Genomic DNA, 21,828 nt, shown 5'->3' on the forward strand with positions numbered 1-21,828 from the left:
TTAAAATAAATTTTTTTTAAAAAAAAACTTATACAATTAGGCTAGATATTAGCAAGTAGGCATTAGGATGGGGACCAATCCCTAATAAAAAACAAGTGAAATTTGATCACAGAATTCTGACTTGAAAATCCGGTGATAACTAACAAAGCTACATCACATGTTAATGTCAATCTAACTCTTAGATATTTAAATAAATGTACTCTTGTCAAATTATTATTATTATTTTCTTTTTTCTTTTTTGTTTTTAAGTGATAGCTCAGCTCACTGTCTTTGCTCAGCAATCCTCAACAGTTAGTTAAACCATTACGCAACACTAAATACTGATGCAAAGTTCTTGGCCGTCCTTCGAAAAGGAAAGGGTACAAAACCTGTTCTGGCCTTTCAAATCAACACTTGTCGCTTACAAGCAACAAATATTCCTCTTCAATTGTTTTTATTAGATAATATTCTTCGAGCCTATTTGAGATTGTGTTTGACAAATAGAGTTTTTAAGTCAAAATGAACTTTTGAGCAAAAACTTAAAAGTGTTTTTTTTTTTTTTTTTTTTGTGGCTATTTTTAGGTTTTTTTTACCTTTAAAAGCGTTTTTAATTTTTTTACTAAACGGGTATTTTTTTATTCAAATGGGTTTTTTGAGTATTAAAAACATTTTTAGGCCCATCAAACTCAATCCCAAACAAGCCATTCGTTTATATAGTAATAGTTGGGTAACCATCATGGGTGGTGGTTCACATTAAGGCAATTCTTATGTGATTAAGTAAAAATTAGGATATTTGTTCGACTTTCACAATTAGAATCCTCATGCTTTACTAGTGTAAATTACCTTATGTCCCACTGGGCCGTGATGAGATTGAGTCAGGTTATGACTTAACTGGGTTTGATCGAGTGCCTACAGTTTCCATCATCTAGGTCCCTTTTGTCATTAGTTCCCAAAGAGCAGGCCCTACAATGGTCACGCGTAGATAGAGTAGCCACTTTGGTTGCCTTCTCCTCCTCCCTTTTATTTTTTTATTTTTTTATTTTATTTTATTTTATTTAGACGGGAAATTAAGGACTCTACCATCTTGTAATCAAACTCGAAGATTGGAGTGTTTCATCAATATCGGTAGAAAATCCTTCCTTAAAATAAATGGTAGAAAAACTTCCAAAGGAAAAGCACTCTTAAACAATTTAGGAAAAATATCTCACTCTATTAGCAATAATGCTTACAACTCTTACATAGTTTAGCAAAGTAGTTTCTTCTCCTATATTTATACATGTTGCTATAAAAAATTAATTAGGTAGGATTATTTGAGATCTTTATATCTAATATAGTGTTGGGTCAATTTAACCCTAGAGATAGATTAATTAATCCTCACCCACTGTTGCCTACCAAACACTCACACATGTGGCCAAACCCAAACTTATTGAAAGATGTGCAAAGTAAACTAGTAAAGACAAGCATTAGGATCCTTTTATGCACTAAGAATGCACATGCAATGAATTCACTGTTGATGAATAAGCATTACGTTCACAAAGGGGCTTGAGCATTCAGAAAAGGAACCTCCCCATATTATTATTTTTCAAAAAATATATAAAAAAAAAAACTCAAAATAAGCATGATAAACATCTTTTAGCAAGAAGAGCTTTCTTTTGACCGATCATTGTTCATTATTCGAAGCCTTGATCTCCCATGTTCTTAGGGGTACATATACAGTTCAAGCTAAGGGGGTCAAATTATATTTTTCTGCATCCTTGAATCCTCGCCAAAATTGCTTTGAGATGGTGTCAATCTGTTTGCAAAATGGATTTTGGCAGCAAAAACATGGAGATGGAGATGGAGATGTGAGATTGGAGGTCCTTGACGACTGAGTTTAATTTAATGTCATGTAGATTATTGAGAGATTCCTTCTTGATAATTCTTGAAAGAAAATCAAACACTAGGATGAAGAGGAAGAGGGATAATAGATCTCCCTGCCTTAATCTTCTATTAGGACTAAACTAATCATTTGGAGAGCCATTTATGAATGAGTAAAGAGAAGGAAGTAGTGGTGATGCATTGTTCAATCTAATTTATCCATTTTGGATTAACCCGAGAAGAGAAATGATTTTTAACAAGTAATTCTTCAATTCTTGGACTGTCTCAAAGGTTTCTAGATATGTCAACTCTCGAGCACACTTGGTTGCAAAATTGACCGCTTTCCACTTAGTGTTTCGAAGCATTCCTGACAATTCTCATTTTTCTTTCGGCTTTAAGAATTATGAGTGGCAAAGACCCTCCCTTATAATTTGCTTAGTATTTTAGTTTGTTTCTCTTTCCTTTTTCCCGAAGTTGAATAAAAAAAAAAAAAAATTTTTTTTTTTTTAAATCACTCTATGAAATCAAGTGCCTTCTCTATTTCCAACTTAATTGTAATTAGGCCCATTCCCTATGTTAAGTTTGAAGGTTAAATGATTAGAAATGTTATTATTCACATTTATTTACTATACTTATGTCACATCGGTTAACATGACGTACGTGTTTTCAATGACTTTTCATGTCACCTATATAAAAAAATTATAATCCACGTAAAATAGTAAACTAATATAAAAGGAATTATAAATAAGCATCAAGAGTAACGTTACTCTAAATTATTTAACACAATAATTACAAATTGGTGTAATTATTGATTGAGTTATCAAATCATATCTCACGCGTTGAAAAAAAAAATCATATATGTCTCATTCCATAAATTGGACCACAAAACATATGAGTGTGGCATGTTAGAATTATAGTCATTTATTAGTAAAGATAAAAAAGGTCAACTTGTAATTAACCAAAATTATAATGGAAATAAGGTGGATTTGGTACCAAATTATTATTAAAATCAGAAAAAGAAACTATTATGCTTAATAATAATAATTAAAAATTAATTTAAAAAGTGGAGGGTACTTTTTACCAACTCCTTTTTTGTTTTTTTGTGTTTTCCACATAAACTAATAATAGCCTTTCACAACCCCAAACGTTCTGTCAACCTTCTAATCGTGACCATTCTCTGAGAGTCTGAAGAACATCCTCTCTTCAACTCTTTTCGCCGGATACACCAAACTCCGGTGATCTGAAAAAATGCCGAAGTGCTTCAGCTTCACGGCCACGAGGGATTGGTTGCACCGGCAGTCCTTTTCCAAGGCGGGTCTCAGGTCCACCACCACGGACCTCGGCGACGGCACCGTCATGCACTGCTGGGTCCCCAAGGCGTACAGCCACTCCAAGCCCAATCTCGTCCTCATCCACGGCGTCGGAGCCAACGCAATGTGGCAGTGGGCCGACTTCATCTCCCCTCTGATTCCACACTTCAACGTCTACGTGCCGGACCTGGTCTTCTACGGGGACTCCTACACGGTCCGGCCCGAGCGGTCCGAGGCCTTCCAGGCACGGTGCTTGATGGGCCTGTTGGAGGCCCAGGGGGTGGTGAAGACCGTGAACTTGGCGGGGATCAGCTACGGCGGATTCGTGGCGTACAGCATGGCGGCGCAATTTAGGGAGCGCGTGGAGCGGGTGGTGCTTTGCTGCGCTGGGGTGTGCATGGAGGAGAAGGATATGGATGAGGGGCTTTTCACGGTGAAGAGTGTGGATGAGGCCGTTAGCATTCTGTTGCCGCGGACACCGGAGAAGATGAGGCAGCTCATGCGCCTGACGTTCTTCAAGGTCAACTACAAGGGCGTCCCCTCTTGCTTTCTCAACGATTTCATCCATGTAAGTCGCCCTTTGGTCTCTGCCGAGCTAACATGTTTGATTTGGCGGATAAAACTAAAAAAAAAGAAAAAGATTAGGGGTAAAAGTTTGATTTTAAAAGAGTTATGGGGTATTTTAAAAACAATTTGAGATAGGTGAAAGATCGATGGGACGTAGAATTTGTTTTGAGTTATATTTTTCACATTGGATTTGCGACTTGCCAATTAGGCAATTACCATCTTTTGCATATGGAAAGCCACCTCTAAATGATCTCATTTCAAATCAAATCTTTTCTTACTTTTTGAATTGAAGAATGATATAAACAACACTAGAGTCCTTTCAGACTTTACCTCCATATATCATTACTTTTTTGCCAATATATTGCAGTAATATTTTTCACATTGGATCGAGACTTGCCATCTTTTGTTTGTTTCCCTTTCACCATTAGGACTTGTCTTTTTTGGTTTTAGTTTTCCATCTTTAAGTGATTCTCTTATCTTTAAAATGTTTTCATTCCTTTTTAAAACTTGTTTGGGATTGCGTTTGAGAAATAGAGCTTTTAAATCAAAAAGTATTTTTTGGCAAAAGCTTTATTTTTAAGCTTGTACCAAAAGTGCATTTTTGCTTTTTTTTTTTTTTTTTAGACCTTAAACTTTTAAATTTTTTACCAAACGAGTATTTTTCTTCAAATAGACTTTTTGAGTGTTAAACGTACTTTTAAGCCCCTCAAATGCAATCTCAAACAGACCCTTAAACGTTTGGTTAATGTTATAAGAGAATGGTGGATGTATAGTGAAAGTTAGTTTTTGAATATTAGTAAAATTTCGAATTTCTTTGCTTTATAAAAATGGGCAAAGATTTTCACGGAACTCAATCTATAAAAATGTCATGTATTCATTTTAAAAGTTAATTCATTTTACCTTTTATGCAAACGCCCGAGTGGAGGCCTGTATTCTGTGTGATCGGAAGTCAAACATTGCAATACACAGAAGATGATTTGGATGGTTTGTGATAGAGAGTGGATTTTGGGATGGCTTAAACGTTTATACTCTGTTTGGTTCACACATTCGTTTTGTCTTTGCATTTTTTCCCCGAGTGGTATAATGGTAAGAATTGGCCGAATTGTTCATGTAATATACAGTTTGTTTCTTTGACGGAAATCTAAGATCAATTTGATGGACATAGGTTGATCATATACTTAATATAATTAGTCGTTTCTAGTTCTTAATTGTTTTTTTTCTTCTTCTTGTTGTTGCTGCTGTTGCGTAGCATAAAGTTTATAGCTAGTTTTCGTTGAAACTTGTTTTTGAAATTGTTTGCACTGGCAGATGATGTGTACAGAATACCACCAAGAGAAGAAAGATCTGATTGAAGCATTGCACAAGGATAGAAAATTGTCTGATCTTCCCAAGATAAACCAGGTTTATTTCAGTCTTTCAAGCCTGACCCCGTTTCGGAATAGTTATATACTACATTTTTATTCTACAATTATTTTGCAATGTTGACGGAATAGTCTCAACTAACTATTGGATCAATCATTATTAAAAAAAAAAAAATTAAGAGTTGATTGGAACTGTCACGTCAGTATTATAGAATAGTTGTGAGATAAAAATGTATTACATAGATTACTTATATTTTAAATGCATAATTTCTCCTTAATGCAGCCTGCACTACTAATCTGGGGAGAACAAGACCGGGTATTCCCTCTGGAATTGGCGTACAGATTAGAAAGGTAAATTTGAAGACTTTATTAAGTTGAGGAAAAAATACAAAATTAGTCCCTTTGAGATTAATTTCACCCATTTGCAAATAGCTTCTTGAGGTTAAAAAAGTTGACTTAAACCTCTCTAGGGTAAGCAAAAACGACAAATATGTGAAACCCTAGAGAGCTTTAAGTCAATTTTTTTACCCCAATCAACTATTTGTAATTGGTGAAACTCCGAAAACAGGTTTTTTTTTTTTTTTTTTTTTTTTTGGAACTTTTCAATTTTATTATTCATATTTTGTTTTTGCAAGCGATAAGCAAGAAAATCTTTAGCTATAAAGTTCTTTACAAATTAATGTAACATTTCAATATAACTATAAATTTTCGAATCGATTTATAAATAATTTTGTAGTAAAAGTTGTACCGCTACAAACATTTTTCATTAGGACAAACCTAGACAGTTGGTTTTTAAGGTTTGAATTAGTGATATAATTAATTTGTTCCACTGCACTAAACAGGCATGTGGGTGAGAATGCACAACTAGTAATCATGAAGAATGCAGGACATGCAATCAACATTGAGAAACCCAAAGAGATGGTGAAGCATATCAAGTCCTTCCTCATTCATCCACTTCCTTCAACTACTAAGCAAGTGAACCACAGCAATGGCAGCAATGGCTGCAAGGTGGACTGAAAGCCCTATCTACCAGAAAATATGGAGATAATTCTGGAGATGTATGTAGGTTCTACTTAGATGGCAACATTTAAACCTCTGTTTGATTCTTAAAATTTTAGTTTCAGTTGTCTTGCTTTAAAAACAAAATTAACTCAAAACATGATTTTTTTTTTTTTAAAAAAAAGAAAAAATTAAATAATTAATTTTACCTTTATGTCACATTAATTTCCTTTTTTTTTTTTTGTTAAAAAAAAAAAAAAAAAAACCCAAAATTCATTAACAAATAAAACTTAAGTTTTCTCTCTTAAATACTGATATATATTGAAGGAGTCTTGATTTTAGGGTCTCTAAGAAAACAAAAGATATGATAAGGGTCAGCCCCAAGGGCCCCTAAATCTTCAAGCTCAAGCAAGAAGAAGAGACTATATATCTTTTGCAAAATATATTTCCTAAACTAAATGTGGTTTTTTTTTTTTTAATTAAAAAAAGGTAGGAGGGGTGACCAATTATAGCTACTTTATTCGGGCGTAACCATAGTAATACTTATCTATTGAGAATCAATGACATGAGAGACCTTAGGTTGTGAAAATTGTAGGTGCTCTTATAAACTTGTTTGAGTCATAATCTGACCAATTTTTACTAAAGCTTTAAGTTCATTGTGAGATTTTGTTGACACAGATTTACATGATTCGGCAAGGTGCCTACGTCTACAGGAGAAATTGACTTCATTTAACTATTATTGATTCAGAATTACAACATAACATATTTATAAAAAAAATCTTAATTATACGAACGTATTTTCTCTTTTCAAACGGGAAAGAGGAATATAATAGATGTAGATAGGTGTACATTAGTGCATAAAAGTACAAATTATTGTCCATCACTACTAAGAAAGTTAGCTGATCATCTGATTACACTACATTTGTGAAGGGCAGGTGAGCACTTGGTTTGAAATTTTACATTAAAAATATAAGATATTATAAATTAATTTGGCTGGTCATTATCACGTCCCACATTGCTGACTGATGTGGTACCAATTTGTTGAAGCTGCTCACTAATTTATTGTACGGTTTACAACGTTTTATTGGAAATAATTAATTATGCTAGAAATTGTCTATTATGATGATTAACTAAGTTTTGGCGTTTTGGCGTTTTGGCCATCGCCATTCGAGAGGGACCCAACACCCACTTACTTTCTCTCATTCTTTATTTTAGTTTATTTTTGTCTTTTTAGAGTGCGGTTTACATTTTTTAATCTTATTAAATCTTGGCCAATAAGGAATGCAAGAGGCAAGAAAAACACCATATGGCCCCCAAAAACTCTCAAATGCTGCATTTTTTTTCTCAAGAACTAATCAGTGGAAGAAAATGCTCGAAGTTACTGCTTTTATTACAACTTCTCGTGACAGTTCATATAAAATTATCACTCCAGTTATGATCAGATTTAAATTATTTAGTGATTGATATGATACTGCGCCATGCAAACTTACAAACTGATAAGACAATCACATAAGAGATATGATAGGGGTTCAATTGAACCTCATTCAAGACCCAACTTTTGTGGACATATGTTTTAACTTTGAGAAATGCTAGAATCTAATAAAAACTCTACATTTTGTCATAAAAGTCCACATGGCAAGATGTCATATCATTTTTTTTGGAGAATGGTTGGCTTCATTAAAAAGTCAATCTTTTGGCAATTTTAATCCTAGGCGGCATAACCCATTTTAAAATTAATAGATTTTAAACAATAAATGCAGGAAAATGATAAAGACACAACTTAAACCCAACTTTAGTCCAACTTTTCTCTTAAGTTTTTTTTTTTTTTTTAAAAAAAAAAAACTGTCTGTGGAGGGAAGAGAGAGCCTTAAACTAGAGAGGGAGAAATAACTAGAAGTTTGCCCAAAATTGGGTTTAAGTTGTGGCTGTATCACACCTCATACATTAATAGATTAATTTCTAAAAAAAATGGGTCATGCTACCTAGAATTAAAATGGCCAAAAGATGGACTTTTTAATAAAGCCAAACATTTCTTTTTTTATTTTATTTATTTTTATTTTTTTGTTGTTGTGGAAGGGAAAAAAAAAACAAAAGAAGATGATATGGCATCTTGTCACATAGATTTTTTTGGGTAAAATATGGAGTTTTTATTATATTCTAGCATATCTCTTTGATTTTTGTCTATTTTTTGAAATTTCAATTTTGAGCCTAACACAACTGTTATGTGACTTTGTATCACGTAAATTAAAGTTAGGTCTTAGATAGAGTTGAGTTGAACCCTTATCATATCTCATAACGTAATACTACTATATATATCATGTCAGCTATAATTAAAGTTAATTATTTAATAATTAACGTAATAGATATGAAAGTAAGATAAGGTTTGGCACATTGCAATAGTCCACACCACGTGGATGTGTCACGTTCATGCACAAAGGAGATGCTTGTGCGTTACCTCCTTTATTCCTCTCTTCTTTTTCATGTCATAATTTCAGCCTACTTTACAACTTTCCCATTCCAAAAGGTCCCAAAGTACTCACATTTCAGAGATTTCCACTACAACATAAGAGAGTTACTTACTCCAGCTAAAACCCCCCCACCCTAGCTAGTAGCCTACTCTCTCTTCTCAAGTAAGTAACCACAAAATCAGGCCTGCCAACAATCCAAACCAAATTTCCCCTGCAAAATTACCAAAAACAAATTAATAAGAAATATAGAAATCATATACCCAGATTTTACTTCTTTTTTTTTTTTTTTTTTTTTTTACATATTCTCACAAGGCGAGAAAAATGGGGAAGGAAATTCGAACTAATGATATCTGTTTCATGAAGTCGAGTTCCTAACCGATTGAGCTACTCTTTGAAAACATACCCAAAAATTACTTAAGATCAATACAAAAGTAGGCCTAAGCATTCACGCCTTCTAAAATTGGATGTAAATTTGAGTGAAAATTCTACATATATCCACTTGCTATTTAACAAAAAAAAAATTGAAAAATAATATTTAAATGAAATAATAAAAGTTTACAGCTAAAATAATGAGTGAGAATTGAAAACGTGGATTGCTAAAGTAGAAAAAATGTAATTTTTTTTAAAAGTTAAAATGGAGAATTTTTTTTTGTTGCTAAATATGCCTTTTTTATGCCCAAGAAAAGCTACCCTTTGCATCATCCACACTGGAATATTATATTAATTACCAAAAAGCAAAAGAATGAAGGTATATGGACATATTCCAGCCTGGACAGCAAAAACATACTTGAAATCAAATTGCAGTTTGATTCAAGCGTAAGCATCTACTACTGCACGTACACTGTCACACCTTAATCTTATCTTAAGCCACTGAAAAAAGCAATAATAATTGATGAACAAAAAAGAATCCCTGCAGATTACCTGTTGGCGAAGAAGCAGCGCTCCAAAAGACCCCCTGATTCTGAGTGCTACTATAGCAATCCATGGTTGTATTGTATCCACCCTTGCAAACGCAGACAAACGAATCCCCGGCCTGCGGCGCGTACCCGCACACGCCGCCGCTCATCTCGCAAGTGTTACACTTGGTGTCAATGATGTTGTTATCCAAAACCCCATTGACATACTTCAAGGCCACCCCATACTCCCATTGCGACGGATCAGTAGGGTACTCCCCCATCGACACGACTGACGCGTACCCGTCGCACTTTAGAGCCCTCAAATCCAATTCCCCCTTGCCGTTAAGGTTTGCCGGAGAGTACACACAGCACGTGTTCGTCGGCGGAAACAGTGGCAGGCCGGCCGAGACGACGGCGGGGCAGGTGTAGAGTGAAGCGCAGAGGTGAGAGTAAGAAGGGTCACATAGGGTGAGGGACGATGTTGGGGGTGTGCATGAAATGAGGATGAAAGTTGATGGGCCGAGCTGGAATGGACTGGCCCAGTCAAGGCCCAGGATGGAGGAGCACCGGTGCATGGATAAGCAGGTTGACATGTCATAGGGGGAGATGGTTAGGGTGGAAGTGGTGTAGGATATGGAGGTGATGGGGTATGAGCCTGTGTGGGTGGTGAGGAGGAGCTGTTCTCCGCCGGGTTTGCACGTCACGTAGGGCTGGAACCGTGGCGAGCCGCATCCATCGCCGGTGCCGAAAGGGTACTTGACTTGTAGGGTACCGCAGGTGCTTTGGCATGCAGGGCCTTGGGCTATGGTGAACTGGGGTGTGAAGAGGATGATGAGGAGGAAAAGGTTGAAGAGGATGAAAGATAGAGGATGTTCCATTAGCCTCTCTCTCTGCTTCTCTCTGATATGAGAGTGGATGGTTAAGTATACATGTGTTTTGTGTCTTGGTTACATTTGTAAACACAATTCAATGGATCAAACAAGAAGCAACCAGATATAGTACAACCATTTGCCAAATGACCAAAAGGTTTTTTATTTTTTATTTTTCCCAATTGAGTTAACCTTTTCCTCTCTCAAACCTTTTTGCCCTTGCTATTGGTCTAGTTAATTAGGCAATATCCAAACTTTTTTTTGATGATGTTTTTATTTTTTTATTTTTTATTTTTAAAAGTAACATAAATATGAAAGTAGTTTTAAACATTATGTGTTTGAAATTCTTTGTTAATACTTTTTGCTTTTTCACTAAAAAGTAAAAAAGCTTATCCAAAAAGCGTTATTAAAGATAGCCAATCTTATTAATTAAAGAATTTAAACTTCTCTTACTTTGTCTGAAGAGAGTCTTTCCTGTAGGTTGGGTTTTTAGCTGGCAAGCAAAACCCAGACCTAAATTGGGAATTTTCAAACGAATTGCCTATATATATATATATATACACTATGGTTGGGGTTAAAACACAATTGGTGGGCATTAGATTCTTCATGATAAAGAAGGAATATAACTTTGTCGTATATATTCTCCACAATCTACATTATTTAGTGTGTTTATTACAATTTCTTATTGATCAAATTTCAATCCAATCTCCCACAATCAAACGAGCTAGCGACCTAAAGATGTCTGCAGGTACTCCCGCTGCAGTCCAGTTTACCAATCAAGCTAAGGTCGGTTGTTTCATGTTTCATGTTCTTCTACAAAACAATAAATGACCAATGAAATAAAATGACAAGAAAAACATACATGTTTTATTTGGGAAAGCCTAAAACACACGCTTTACCGTTGAAGCATTTCTTAATCAAGTTGGGGTCATAATAGTGAATGCCAGTCAAAGTCGTCAATATTCAAGTTTCGGTCATCATAGCTGATGTTAGCCAAAGTTGCCAATGTCCAAATTTTGGCTATATAGTAGCCGATGCCAGCCAAAGTTGTTGATGTTCAACTTCTAGTTTCTCTGCAGTGCAATGCTTTCACTACAACAAACATTTAATAGTGGTTGTTGTTTTTACCGTAACAGGCTCTTCACGAAGTTTGTTTGCAAATTGTACCGCTCTGTGCGGCATAGGAAAAGGCCCGGCTTGCTTATGGTTCTTCTAGGACCATTGTCAATCACCATTGCCTATTGTTTGGTCATTTTGGACTAGATCCAGAATTTGTTCCTGTATTTGTACTGCATTTTACCTTTTGGGCGCTGTTGTTGTGGTGCCCTCCCCTTTTGTGTTTGTTTCATCATGTAACCCTCCTTTCCCTTGCTTGATTAAAAAAAAAAAAAAAAAAATCCTAGTTATAGTAGTTGTTGACTAGAGTCACGGGTGTCCAAATTTCGGCCATAATAGCTTATGTTCGAATTTAGGCCACAATAACCATTCTTCAGCCAATTGATGTTCAAAATCAACACTCGTTAATTGATCATTCATCTTGTAGAGGCATGATAAAAATATAAATCCATTATGATAAATGATGATTTGGTTACCTTAAATTAAATGATTTAGTTACCTTAATTTAAGATATTTTTTCTTTAAAAATAAATTATATTTAAAATTATTCAAATAACTTTTAAAGCTCTATAAATAGATTATAGAGCCCTATACACAATCAAAGAAACAAAGAGAAAAAAAATACGACATATAAGGCTTTCATATGTAGATATAAGTCATAAACGGAATCATGTAATTTCTGCATCTTTCTTTTTATGTCTTTCATCTCTTTAGTTTTGGTAATAAAATAATAATAATAATAAAAAATTAAAGCAAGGGCAGAGTAAAATAATAATAAAAAACTAAAACTATCAAAATAAGCATATGTTAATTTAATTTCACACAAATTTAATGGTATATATATTACTATATGAATAAAATAGCTCATTTTCATTTTACTTATTTTATTTGTTTGTTTAAATGATCTGGATAAGTAATTATTTGGCTTTTAAAAACAATTTGCGAAAACCCTAAAAAACCTTTCAAGTTTCTAGAACTGCAGAAAAAATATGAATAAGTTGAGCCGTCCACCTCAGCTCAAATAAGGTATCAACATTTGGCAGGCTGGTCCAAGCAGTCAGATCTGCGAACCCCCGAGAATAAACGAGAAGCGAATCGTGCGGTGGAGAAGCGGCTAGACACCAAAGGATTAGGTCAGGGAAAGCAGGGAATTGTACCTCGAAAGCTACTCAAATACTGTATTATCAAGTAAATGTCGTTCGCCAGTTAGAGCGCTCTAGAGCCTCTCATCCTCTGCAGCGACACTCCACACCAAACCCCGCCTCTCCGTCCCTCTCATCGTCAATACCAGAGCGCGCGCACGCGAGAGAGAGAGCGAAGCGACTGTCTAAGAATTCAACGAAGAAGAGCGAAGCCAAACAGGTTTTTTTTTTTTTTTTTTTTCCCCTCTCGTTTGAGTTAAGAAATGCCCTAAATCTTTCACTTAGTGCGCGCAAAATTCGCAACTGTGTTATTTTTTGTGTTGCTATGATTGTGTTGTTATCAGTCTGCTTGGTCTTGAATTGAGAAAGAATTTGCTGGTTCCATATTGTTATTGTTTTCATTTTGTTTCTTAAATTTTCTTGGTGAGCAGTGAGGATTGGTTTGGTTGTTGTTGTTGTTGTTTAGGTGTGGTCTGGTGTTGGTGGATGTGAAGCCCTAGTGGCTTAGGGTTTTGGCATGGTTTGGTTGGCGATTTTATTTTGGTTTGAAAAAGCCAAAGTAGCATAGGAAAGGCAGTTGCTGCCAGAATGCTAACCAAACAGCACTGTAGTCTTACACCCAAAAACCTTTTAAAAAATTGACATTTGGGGTCTGAAAATTGCCAAAAGAAGTGGGGGATGTTATTATGCATTTGGGTGCCAAATCACTACTTATCTCAAAAGCTTAAACTAATAGGAAATGCTGAATTTAATCATTTAATTAATATTATAATACTCTTTTTAATGTGTAGACTCAAACTCTCTCTTAATAAGTGAAATCTTAATAAGTGAAACCTAACATGTAGAATATTAATTGAAATGGGGGTGATGGCGGAGACAAGGTTTAAACTCAAGAATTTTGCTCTGATACCATGTTAAACCACTATTTATCTCAAAATGTTAAGCTGATAAGAAATGATGAAGTTAATTATTTAATTAATACTTTAACACTCTCCATCAAGTGTGGGGCCAAAAAACATGCATAATATTTTTAATTGAAAATGGAGGTAGATTGTGGGGTCAATGTTCAAACTTAAGATCTTTGTTCTGATAGCAAGCTAAATCACCACTTATCATAAAATATTAAGCTGATAGGTCACTCATTAAGTAAAGCAAATTGCCATTTGGTTGATGTTTCTGTCCTTGCTTAGAAAAATAATATACAATGTTTGGTAAAGTAACGAGAACAAAAAGTATGTTTTTGACGTCGAGGAATAAATATCATTTATTTAATTCTATTTTATATTACTCAATTTTTATGGAAATGTTTCCAAAGCCAAACAAAGTTCTAAGGTTGGCAAACTGCTTGGCTTGTGAAATTCAGTTTGCAATTGTGGCCTTTGGTCCTTTTCTTTAATGGTGAGTTGTGAACGGGGAGTGGGTTAGGTCTTGGGTTTTGTATCTTGCTGAGCTAAAAAGAAAATTCAATGTATTATGTTAACATTTGTTGCTGGTCTGGATATGAAAAAGATATATATTGCAGTTCCTAATGGCGAAATCAAAGGTCACACACTATCTGCTGCCTTGCTACCTCTGATATTTTAGACTTGTCTGGTAATATTAGGCAAAATTGTAGAAGTTTGTGCCTGCACTTACTCGGGAACCAGAGAGACCATCCCTAAAGTTTAGGTTTGGAACTAAATGATTCGTCACTTCTTGCTCGTTTGGAGTAACTTTTTAACCTAGGGGACTCCCACGTACCGTTCTTACCATGTCTAAATGACTAAATGTGGACCAAATGCCAGTGGAAGTCATGTTTTGTTGAAGATGTGTTCAAACATGCCTGGAATTTTGAATTTTTTGATTGAAAGAATTTTGTTACTTACAAGACATTGTAGGACTGTAATTATTACTGTACAACCATTCATCACATTATGTTTTGGCTAATATATTACTCATGTTGATTTGCAATTTCTCCCTTATTGGATTTAGAAAGAGCCAACAATATGTGCCATATGTTAATGGATCATTAAGGGAGCAAACAGAACAAGTCTTTGTGTGTCCAAACTCAAGGGGGTTGTGTTGCATACATGATTATGCTGGGTGTAATATATTCTTTCTTCCTTTTTTGAGTTTAATCCATGAATTCAAATTCTGTTTCTAAAATTAGCTGCTTTCATTAGTGAGTATAATTTCTTTTAATGTATGATATTCACCAAAAAAAAAAAAAAAATCTTTTGGTGTATGATAAACTATATCCTGAATTGTATGTTTTACTTCTGGAAGAAGTCCATCTGGTTTTAACTCATAAATAGTTATTTTCTTAGCCAGCAATATAGATGGCGATTATACCTTCTGGAAGTACATGGGTTGCTCAATGGGGTATTCGCCCTCAATGCATGCTGAGGTCCTATGTCACAAACAAGATCCCTACATCCCGGTATTGGTAAGTATCACTCATATATGTATAAGTTATCATCAATAGATTATTCTTCCTAAATAATTGGATTGTACAAGGATACCTTTCTTACGTTATTTCTTCAAAAGTTAACATGCACTCGAATACTGGTGTGGGTTTTCTTTTCTTTTTGTTTAAATTGATATTAAGCAAGAAAAAAGGTTGGATGTGAGGTTCCCACCACCCAAAAAAGAAAAAAGAAAAAAATAGAGAAGAAGAAGAAATGCACAAACTAATTGTGATAGCAAGTTGTCACATCTCTGAAGTGTGAAGAAAAGACACCCAGCTGAATTGAAGAGCATTTTACCTTGTTGATGAATTGGTGAGACTTTATTACACATTCCTAATTATGCATAGGAACTGTCCCAAATGAGATTCTCCTTGATCGAGTGTTGCTCTCTCAAAGTTATCCTAGGACCTTCACAAAGAGGTCTTCAAATATAGATGAATAACTCCTAGATCGACCATTCAAGATAGCACAAAGGAATGTAATTTAAAGCACGAAATAATTGATGAGGGGTGATTGTCTCGTCTTTGGTTAACACGTAGTAGTTCAGCAAAACTATACCTTCTCATGTCCATCAGGTCCAGGTGGCTTATTGTGACTGGTATATTAAATATTTTGGTGTCTTCTCTGATAATGTATCTGGTCGTGTTTAGATTTGTTTTTGAAACCAAACTATTTTAGTATATGTTAACCAATATTTTCATATATAGTAAACAGTGGAATTGTTTCACGTGTTTATATCAACTACTTTGCAGTACTACAGGCAAGATAAGCTATTTGTCAGCATCAAGTTCAAGCTTATTTTCTCGGGGTTCCTTAAATGTGCTATCATATCCGGGGACATCTCAAAGTTCACATCGTAGTAGGCTAGCTCGTTTCACAGTCAGAGCAGATTCTGTGAGTTTAAGCTTGTCTTTTTTCATTTGCTTTCAAATGATAATTGGGCTAAATGGGTTCTTCAATATTTATTTTTATTATATTAAAAATATGGTATCGGTGTCTCACTTGTTTTCTATTGTGATTAGAATGAATGTCAACAACTATTTTGTCTGTCAGATTAAGGTACTAATATCTATTAATTTACAGGATTACTATTCGGTTCTTGGGGTGTCAAGAAATGCCAGTAAATCTGAAATTAAAAGCGGTATATACACCTTTTACCCTTTTTGGCAGATTGTTCTATGAGCTCCTTTGGTTTTCTATGCTTTCTTTATTAGATACTTATATAAAAAAAAAAAAAAAAAGATGCTGTTTCATCTTTTACAGTGGTTTTACAACTAGTCATTTTATGGCTTTATGATGAACCAAATGCAGAGGCCAATCAGATTAGAATTCTCCATGTTTATTAGCAAAGCAAATGCTTTAATATTATGCTGTGCAACTCATAAGAATCTTATCTGAATCCTTATTTATTTGACTTTTGGTGCTTTGGAATTGTTTATGGATCGCCCCTCCACATAAATTGGGTAATATTTCCGGCTTTATCAGTAGGCTGTATGACACCCCGATCCCATATTAGGAAGATGAGGAGTAGCGCACATAGAGTGAGTGGTTTATAAAGATAGTCAAAAGTGCTAAGTTCCGGATTGCCTAGTTACTAGGTGAAATTGAGCTTTATGAGGGAGAGTTTATAACACTCTGGTCCCATATTGAGTAGTCCACATAGAGTGAGTGCTTTATTAAAGATAGTCATGAATACTAAGTTCAATATTGCCTAGTTATTATGTGAAATTTAGCTTTAGAAGAAATTTTAGGGAAGTTCCAAATTAACTAGTCTTTTTGAGGTCATAGCGCAAATGTGGCTAGCGCTTTTCCTTAGTCGTTGTAGCCAACCAAGGAATTGTTTGCACCCAAGTGGATTTGAACCTTAAACTTGATGAGAATGCCACCAAGACGAAAGCCCTTACAACTTGAGCCAATCTCTTGGGCTTAAATATGATCACATATAAGTATATATACGATCATGATTTTTTTTTTTCTCGGCTGATTATGTTACAAATTACAGTATGACCTGTAGTGGATCACATGCTATGTGTGTAAGCAGATGCTTCATGATTTTAATGATGTGAAGGCATTCCTTTGTAAGCAAGCCTTTCTATAGCGACTAAACTTGTTTGTGAATTTCTGGGGAGCTTTATTAGTGCTTTCAGATTGGAAAAATGTATGTTTGACTGCTGTATGAGATCATTGAAAATCATTGTCTGACACTGCTAAATCAGATATAAATGTTCACATGATTCTCAGAAGCTCATTTTGACATCTTCAACTATTATGATCTGAGTTGATGATGAAAATGCCTGGCTGTGGACCCCAGCATTAAGCCCATTTGCTCTCAAGTTTTATGATGTTTTATTTCATTTGATCATTTACAATTTTTCTCCCTAGTAAATTTTAAATGAAAGCCAAAATAGCACCTGCATCTAGCTTTGGTACCTCAGATGTTTAAGAAGTTAAGATTGTGATTGTGCCATTAATGCACTTGAAATTGTCATCGAGCTTTCTGTATTATGTTGATGAATGGGAACAGTTTAGAACAGGTGTCATTGATTGAGCCTTGGTTGCATAAGTTTCAACTCCATAATGGAAAAACTCCACAATGGATACACTCTAGAAAAGATGTGATAAATTTTAACTTTTGTAGATGGTAAAAATCTTCCGATCCAAATTTTAATATGGTGTCCAAAGACTTACTTATCAAAAAGAAAAAAAGTGTAAAAAAATGACATTTACGAAAAGGGAAAATATTATTTCATTATAAAAATCTATAAATAGGACAGGTGCAGAGAGTATGTGGAAGATTTTGTTGAAATTATTGACGAATTTTCCATCGGAGCTCATAGATACATGAAATATTATTTGGTTTATGATGACCCAAAACTGAAATATATGTTATAGTTTTATATTTTCCTTGATGCTTTGGCTACCAAACTTTAGTGATTTCTGGTGGTTGCCATCACCTGTTTCATTGATTAATGTCATGGTATTCATCATATGCTTTTCACTTTTCAGCTTATCGGAAGCTGGCTAGGAGTTATCATCCAGATGTGAACAAGTGAGTGGATTCTCCCTTTTTCCTTTTCCATAATTTTGATCTCTCTCCCTCTCTCTCTGTCCTGTGGCAATGTTAGTATGCTCGGCAGGGTTTTTTTTGTTATGAGTGAATAGCTTGTTATTTGTAAGAAAAGTATGTGTACATGATCATATTTCATTTGAGAATCTGTTACACATGTTGGTTATTAGATTGTAGATATATATATTACAAGCAAGGGTTTCCAAGGGCTCCCATTTTCCCCCCTTTATGCCACTATGGCATGTTGATAATTGTTACACAATATGAGGGCAGAGCTGATATTTAGGCAAATTCAGTGGGCTAATTTGTTTGCTTTATCTTTCAGAGATTAGTCAAAATGGGGTTTTTTGGGATTTGTACAAATGTGATATAGCCTTATGGTCAAAGCACCAAAATCTATATAAAAATAGATTTTGTTTGAATCTTGCGTTTTTGGAAGCTAGCACATTCTTATATTTTAATGTTCACAGTCCTGCTTTTTTTAGGGTCTGTAAATTTAAATTGAAGGGCCTAGTTGTCTGTAGGTAATGGGAAGTCCATCAGGATTTGGGAAGATTGATGGATCCTTTATGCACTCAGTTATTTTTGTTGTTAGTTACCTTAGGAAGGTAGTTTCCGTGAAATGTTTTTATGTAAAAGAGCTCTCATTTTGCTTTAAAAATTGACCACCATCACCTTATGGTTAGTATTATTCACTAGTATTTTCCATCCAATTTATTGAAACTTTTTCTGAGTTGAGATGTATTGACTGATAACCACAAATAGATAGTAACTTATGGAGGAGCTGGTTACATTCTGGTAACTGATCATGAACCCATTAAACTAAGAAAAACAAAGAATTGTGTCATGTTGCAATCTTAGGATTCGACTTCAACTATTGACTCAATTATGTCAAGACTGGATTCTGCTATCCTGGAAGTTATGTTCTATGAGGGCTTGATAAAAAAAAATAATAATAATTTCAAGTTCTACAATAATAATGATTGGAGAGCATGGGACTTTTACCAAGGTCTGTATATGGATTTTTTCAGGTTTGTCTTCACAGAAGATATAGAAGATAAAACAATAAATTGTAGGAGCTTTTCATAGTCAAATTTTTTCAATGAAGTTTACATTAGGTTGCCATTTAGGTTTGCAGAGTCGCACTGGCTTCATTTTATCCTGATCTATTCAGTTGATATTGCATATTTTTATTGACTTTGTTTGTAACTATCCTATTTTATGCTGCAGAGAGCCTGGGGCAGAACAGAAATTCAAGGACATTAGCAATGCGTATGAGGTAAAAGTACAAATTTGAGATTCATCATTCAGCTGTGGTAGTTAGCCATGATCTGAAGTAATCACTTCTTATATGAATTGACCTGTTTTGCAGGTTCTGTCAGATGATGAGAAAAAATCTCTATATGATAAATATGGAGAAGCTGGACTTAAAGGTGCTGGCATGGGCATGGGGGTAAGTAAATCTCTGATGATATTGAGAAAGAGAAATCTTTTTATCACGTCTTCTACCTTCTCACAGTGGGATAAACTCTATGACAGGATTTCAGCAATCCTTTTGATCTGTTTGAGTCATTATTTGAAGGCATGGGTGGTATGGGTGGCATGGGTGGCATGGGGGGCAGAGCTTCTAGGAATAGAGCGGTTGATGGTCAGGATGAATATTACAATCTTGTCTTAAACTTTAAGGAGGCAGTTTTTGGGGTCGAAAAGGAGATTGAGATAAGCCGACTAGAGAGCTGTGGGACTTGCAATGGTTCAGGTGCTAAACCAGGGACCAAGCCATCCAAATGTAGCACCTGTGGTGGGCAAGGCCAGGTTGTCTCATCAGCAAGAACCCCATTAGGTGTCTTTCAGCAGGTAATGACATGCTCTTCTTGTGGTGGGACTGGGGAACTGTCTACCCCTTGCAACACATGTTCTGGGGATGGCCGGGTAAGAAGGACAAAGCGGATCAGTCTGAAAGTTCCGGCTGGTGTGGACGCTGGCAGCCGTTTAAGGGTCCGAAGTGAAGGTAATGCTGGAAGGCGAGGTGGGTCTCCGGGTGACCTCTTTGTAATTATTGAGGTTATGCCAGACCCTGTACTTAAACGTGATGACACAAACATTTTGTACACCTGCAAGGTATCTTACATTGACGCGATCTTGGGGACTACAATAAAGGTTCCCACGGTGGATGGCATGGTTGATTTGAAGATCCCATCCGGGACGCAACCAAACACGACGCTTGTTATGGCCAAGAAAGGTGTTCCACTTTTGAACAAGAGCAACATGAGGGGTGATCAATTGGTTCGCGTGCAGGTTGAAATCCCAAAAAGATTGAATGCTGACGAGAGAAAGCTCATCGAGGAACTCGCCGATCTAAGCAAGGGCAAGACTGCAACCAGTAGGAGATAGTTGTCTGTGGCATCATTTTGCATCCATCTATTTATTGCTGATCTCAATCAACTATATTCTCCCTTTGTGGTTGAACCCTGATGGACAAAGAGGGGAATTCAGCAGCCCTCGATCAGTTGAACTCTGGACAGGGCAAGCAGGTGTTTGTAGCCGTAGGTAAATTATATTGTGATAAATTTTCCCCACATACTAAATGACAGGAGGTAGAAAAGGAGGTGAAAATTGAGGGTATATCACTCTTTCATAATCTGTATTTAAACATAGAACTTTATTCTTTGAGATTGAACAAAAATTTGAGCTACAATGTAGTCGTTTGTTTTTATTTAAAAATTTTGAGGATCTCTGATGATAATTGTATCACATTTTTATGTTTTAAAAGGTTTTCTTTTCCTAACCTTACCAGGTTTTGGAATTCTGTTTTGGTTGTTGGTAATTGTTCTATTTGGTCTTCTTTTAGGTTACAAAGTAACAGCAATATCATGTGTTCTTCCTTCCCTTAGTCAAGTGGTTGTAGGGTTGCCTCGCTGGGCCTCTTAGCTTACCGCTAACCTCCACATTTTTATTTATGGACTCGGTACTCTTTTAAGCATTCTTTTTTCTGCTAAAAATATTAATCCAACTGATGATGTCAAGTTCTTTCCACAAACATCATTGACTTCACTAAGAAACTGTGACGTATTAAGAGCACTCTCACCAGCTTTTTTAAAGCCTGTTCCTTTTTTTTTTTTTTTTTTTTTTTTTTTTAAATATAGGAAAAATCTAAAACAAGTTACATCAATCTTCACTATCCATTATTTTAATACAAAATATATCTCGAAATTTTGTAAAAAAGGTAAGGGTATATAGGAAAAGAGCATCGAGTAATATTGGGCCCTGTGGGCTTGTTCTTATGGAGGGCCGAAGTGCCTGTGCCAGTAAGAAAAGCCAGCTAAAAATTCCAAGCGGAAAAAGAAAAAAAGTTGTCGTGGGGTGAGAGAGGCTCGAACTCTCGACCTCAGGATAACTCAGAAGCTATGAGACCTACGCGCTAGCCAACTGCGCCACCACCCCTTTGATGAGTTGTTTCATGGCTAAATATATTTAGACCTTATAGTCCTTTCGCATGATTTCTATACCCATTTTAACCATCAGCCCCTCGATAGTTAAAATTTCACATTTGTAATTGAGCTTTTTACCTTTGATATTCAGAAGTATAGTCTAGATTCCGTATGCAGGAGTTAATGGCATGCATTGGCATATATATCTTCACAAAAGGATCGGCAAGAGCGGAATCAGAAATTTTAATGATAAGCCCTTTGATCAAAGTCTTAATTAAGATTCACTTATCTTATTTATTCGGTAGATACGACGAGGAGA

The 21,828-nt window shown here is 35.4% G+C and overlaps 3 protein-coding genes across 4 annotated transcripts; 2 read left to right on the top strand and 1 right to left on the bottom strand.

The window, feature by feature from the left end:
* Positions 1-2,993: 2,993 nt before the first annotated feature.
* On the top strand, positions 2,994-6,192 carry LOC132165491 (uncharacterized). The gene is made up of 4 exons (XM_059576082.2): positions 2,994-3,714; positions 5,022-5,114; positions 5,358-5,425; positions 5,917-6,192. Exons 1-4 carry the CDS (start codon positions 3,085-3,087, stop codon positions 6,089-6,091), a joined length of 966 nt encoding a protein of 321 aa, XP_059432065.1. The 5' UTR covers positions 2,994-3,084; the 3' UTR covers positions 6,092-6,192.
* A 2,258-nt stretch (positions 6,193-8,450) lies between these two features.
* On the bottom strand, positions 8,451-10,382 carry LOC132165493 (uncharacterized). The gene is made up of 2 exons (XM_059576083.2): positions 9,463-10,382; positions 8,451-8,752 (listed from the first exon to the last, which is right to left on the bottom strand). The coding sequence occupies exons 1-2, from the start codon at positions 10,313-10,315 to the stop codon at positions 8,700-8,702; spliced, it is 906 nt and encodes a 301-aa protein (XP_059432066.2). The 5' UTR covers positions 10,316-10,382; the 3' UTR covers positions 8,451-8,699.
* Positions 10,383-12,618: 2,236 nt separating this feature from the next.
* LOC132165490 (chaperone protein dnaJ A6, chloroplastic) lies at positions 12,619-20,888 on the top strand. 2 transcript variants are annotated; one of them, XM_059576079.2, is made up of 8 exons: positions 12,619-12,784; positions 14,871-14,989; positions 15,764-15,905; positions 16,095-16,152; positions 18,018-18,060; positions 19,309-19,357; positions 19,451-19,531; positions 19,618-20,888. In XM_059576079.2, exons 2-8 carry the CDS (start codon positions 14,883-14,885, stop codon positions 20,470-20,472), a joined length of 1,335 nt encoding a protein of 444 aa, XP_059432062.1. In that variant the 5' UTR covers positions 12,619-12,784; positions 14,871-14,882; the 3' UTR covers positions 20,473-20,888. The 2 variants fall into 2 exon arrangements, with proteins under 2 accessions (XP_059432062.1, XP_059432063.1); XM_059576080.2 differs by having other exon boundaries at positions 14,875-14,989.
* Positions 20,889-21,828: the final 940 nt, after the last annotated feature.

This window comes from Corylus avellana, chromosome 11, assembly GCF_965113065.1.
Source record: "Corylus avellana chromosome 11, dhCorAvel1.hap1.2, whole genome shotgun sequence".
Taxonomy (NCBI): Eukaryota; Viridiplantae; Streptophyta; class Magnoliopsida; order Fagales; family Betulaceae; genus Corylus; species Corylus avellana.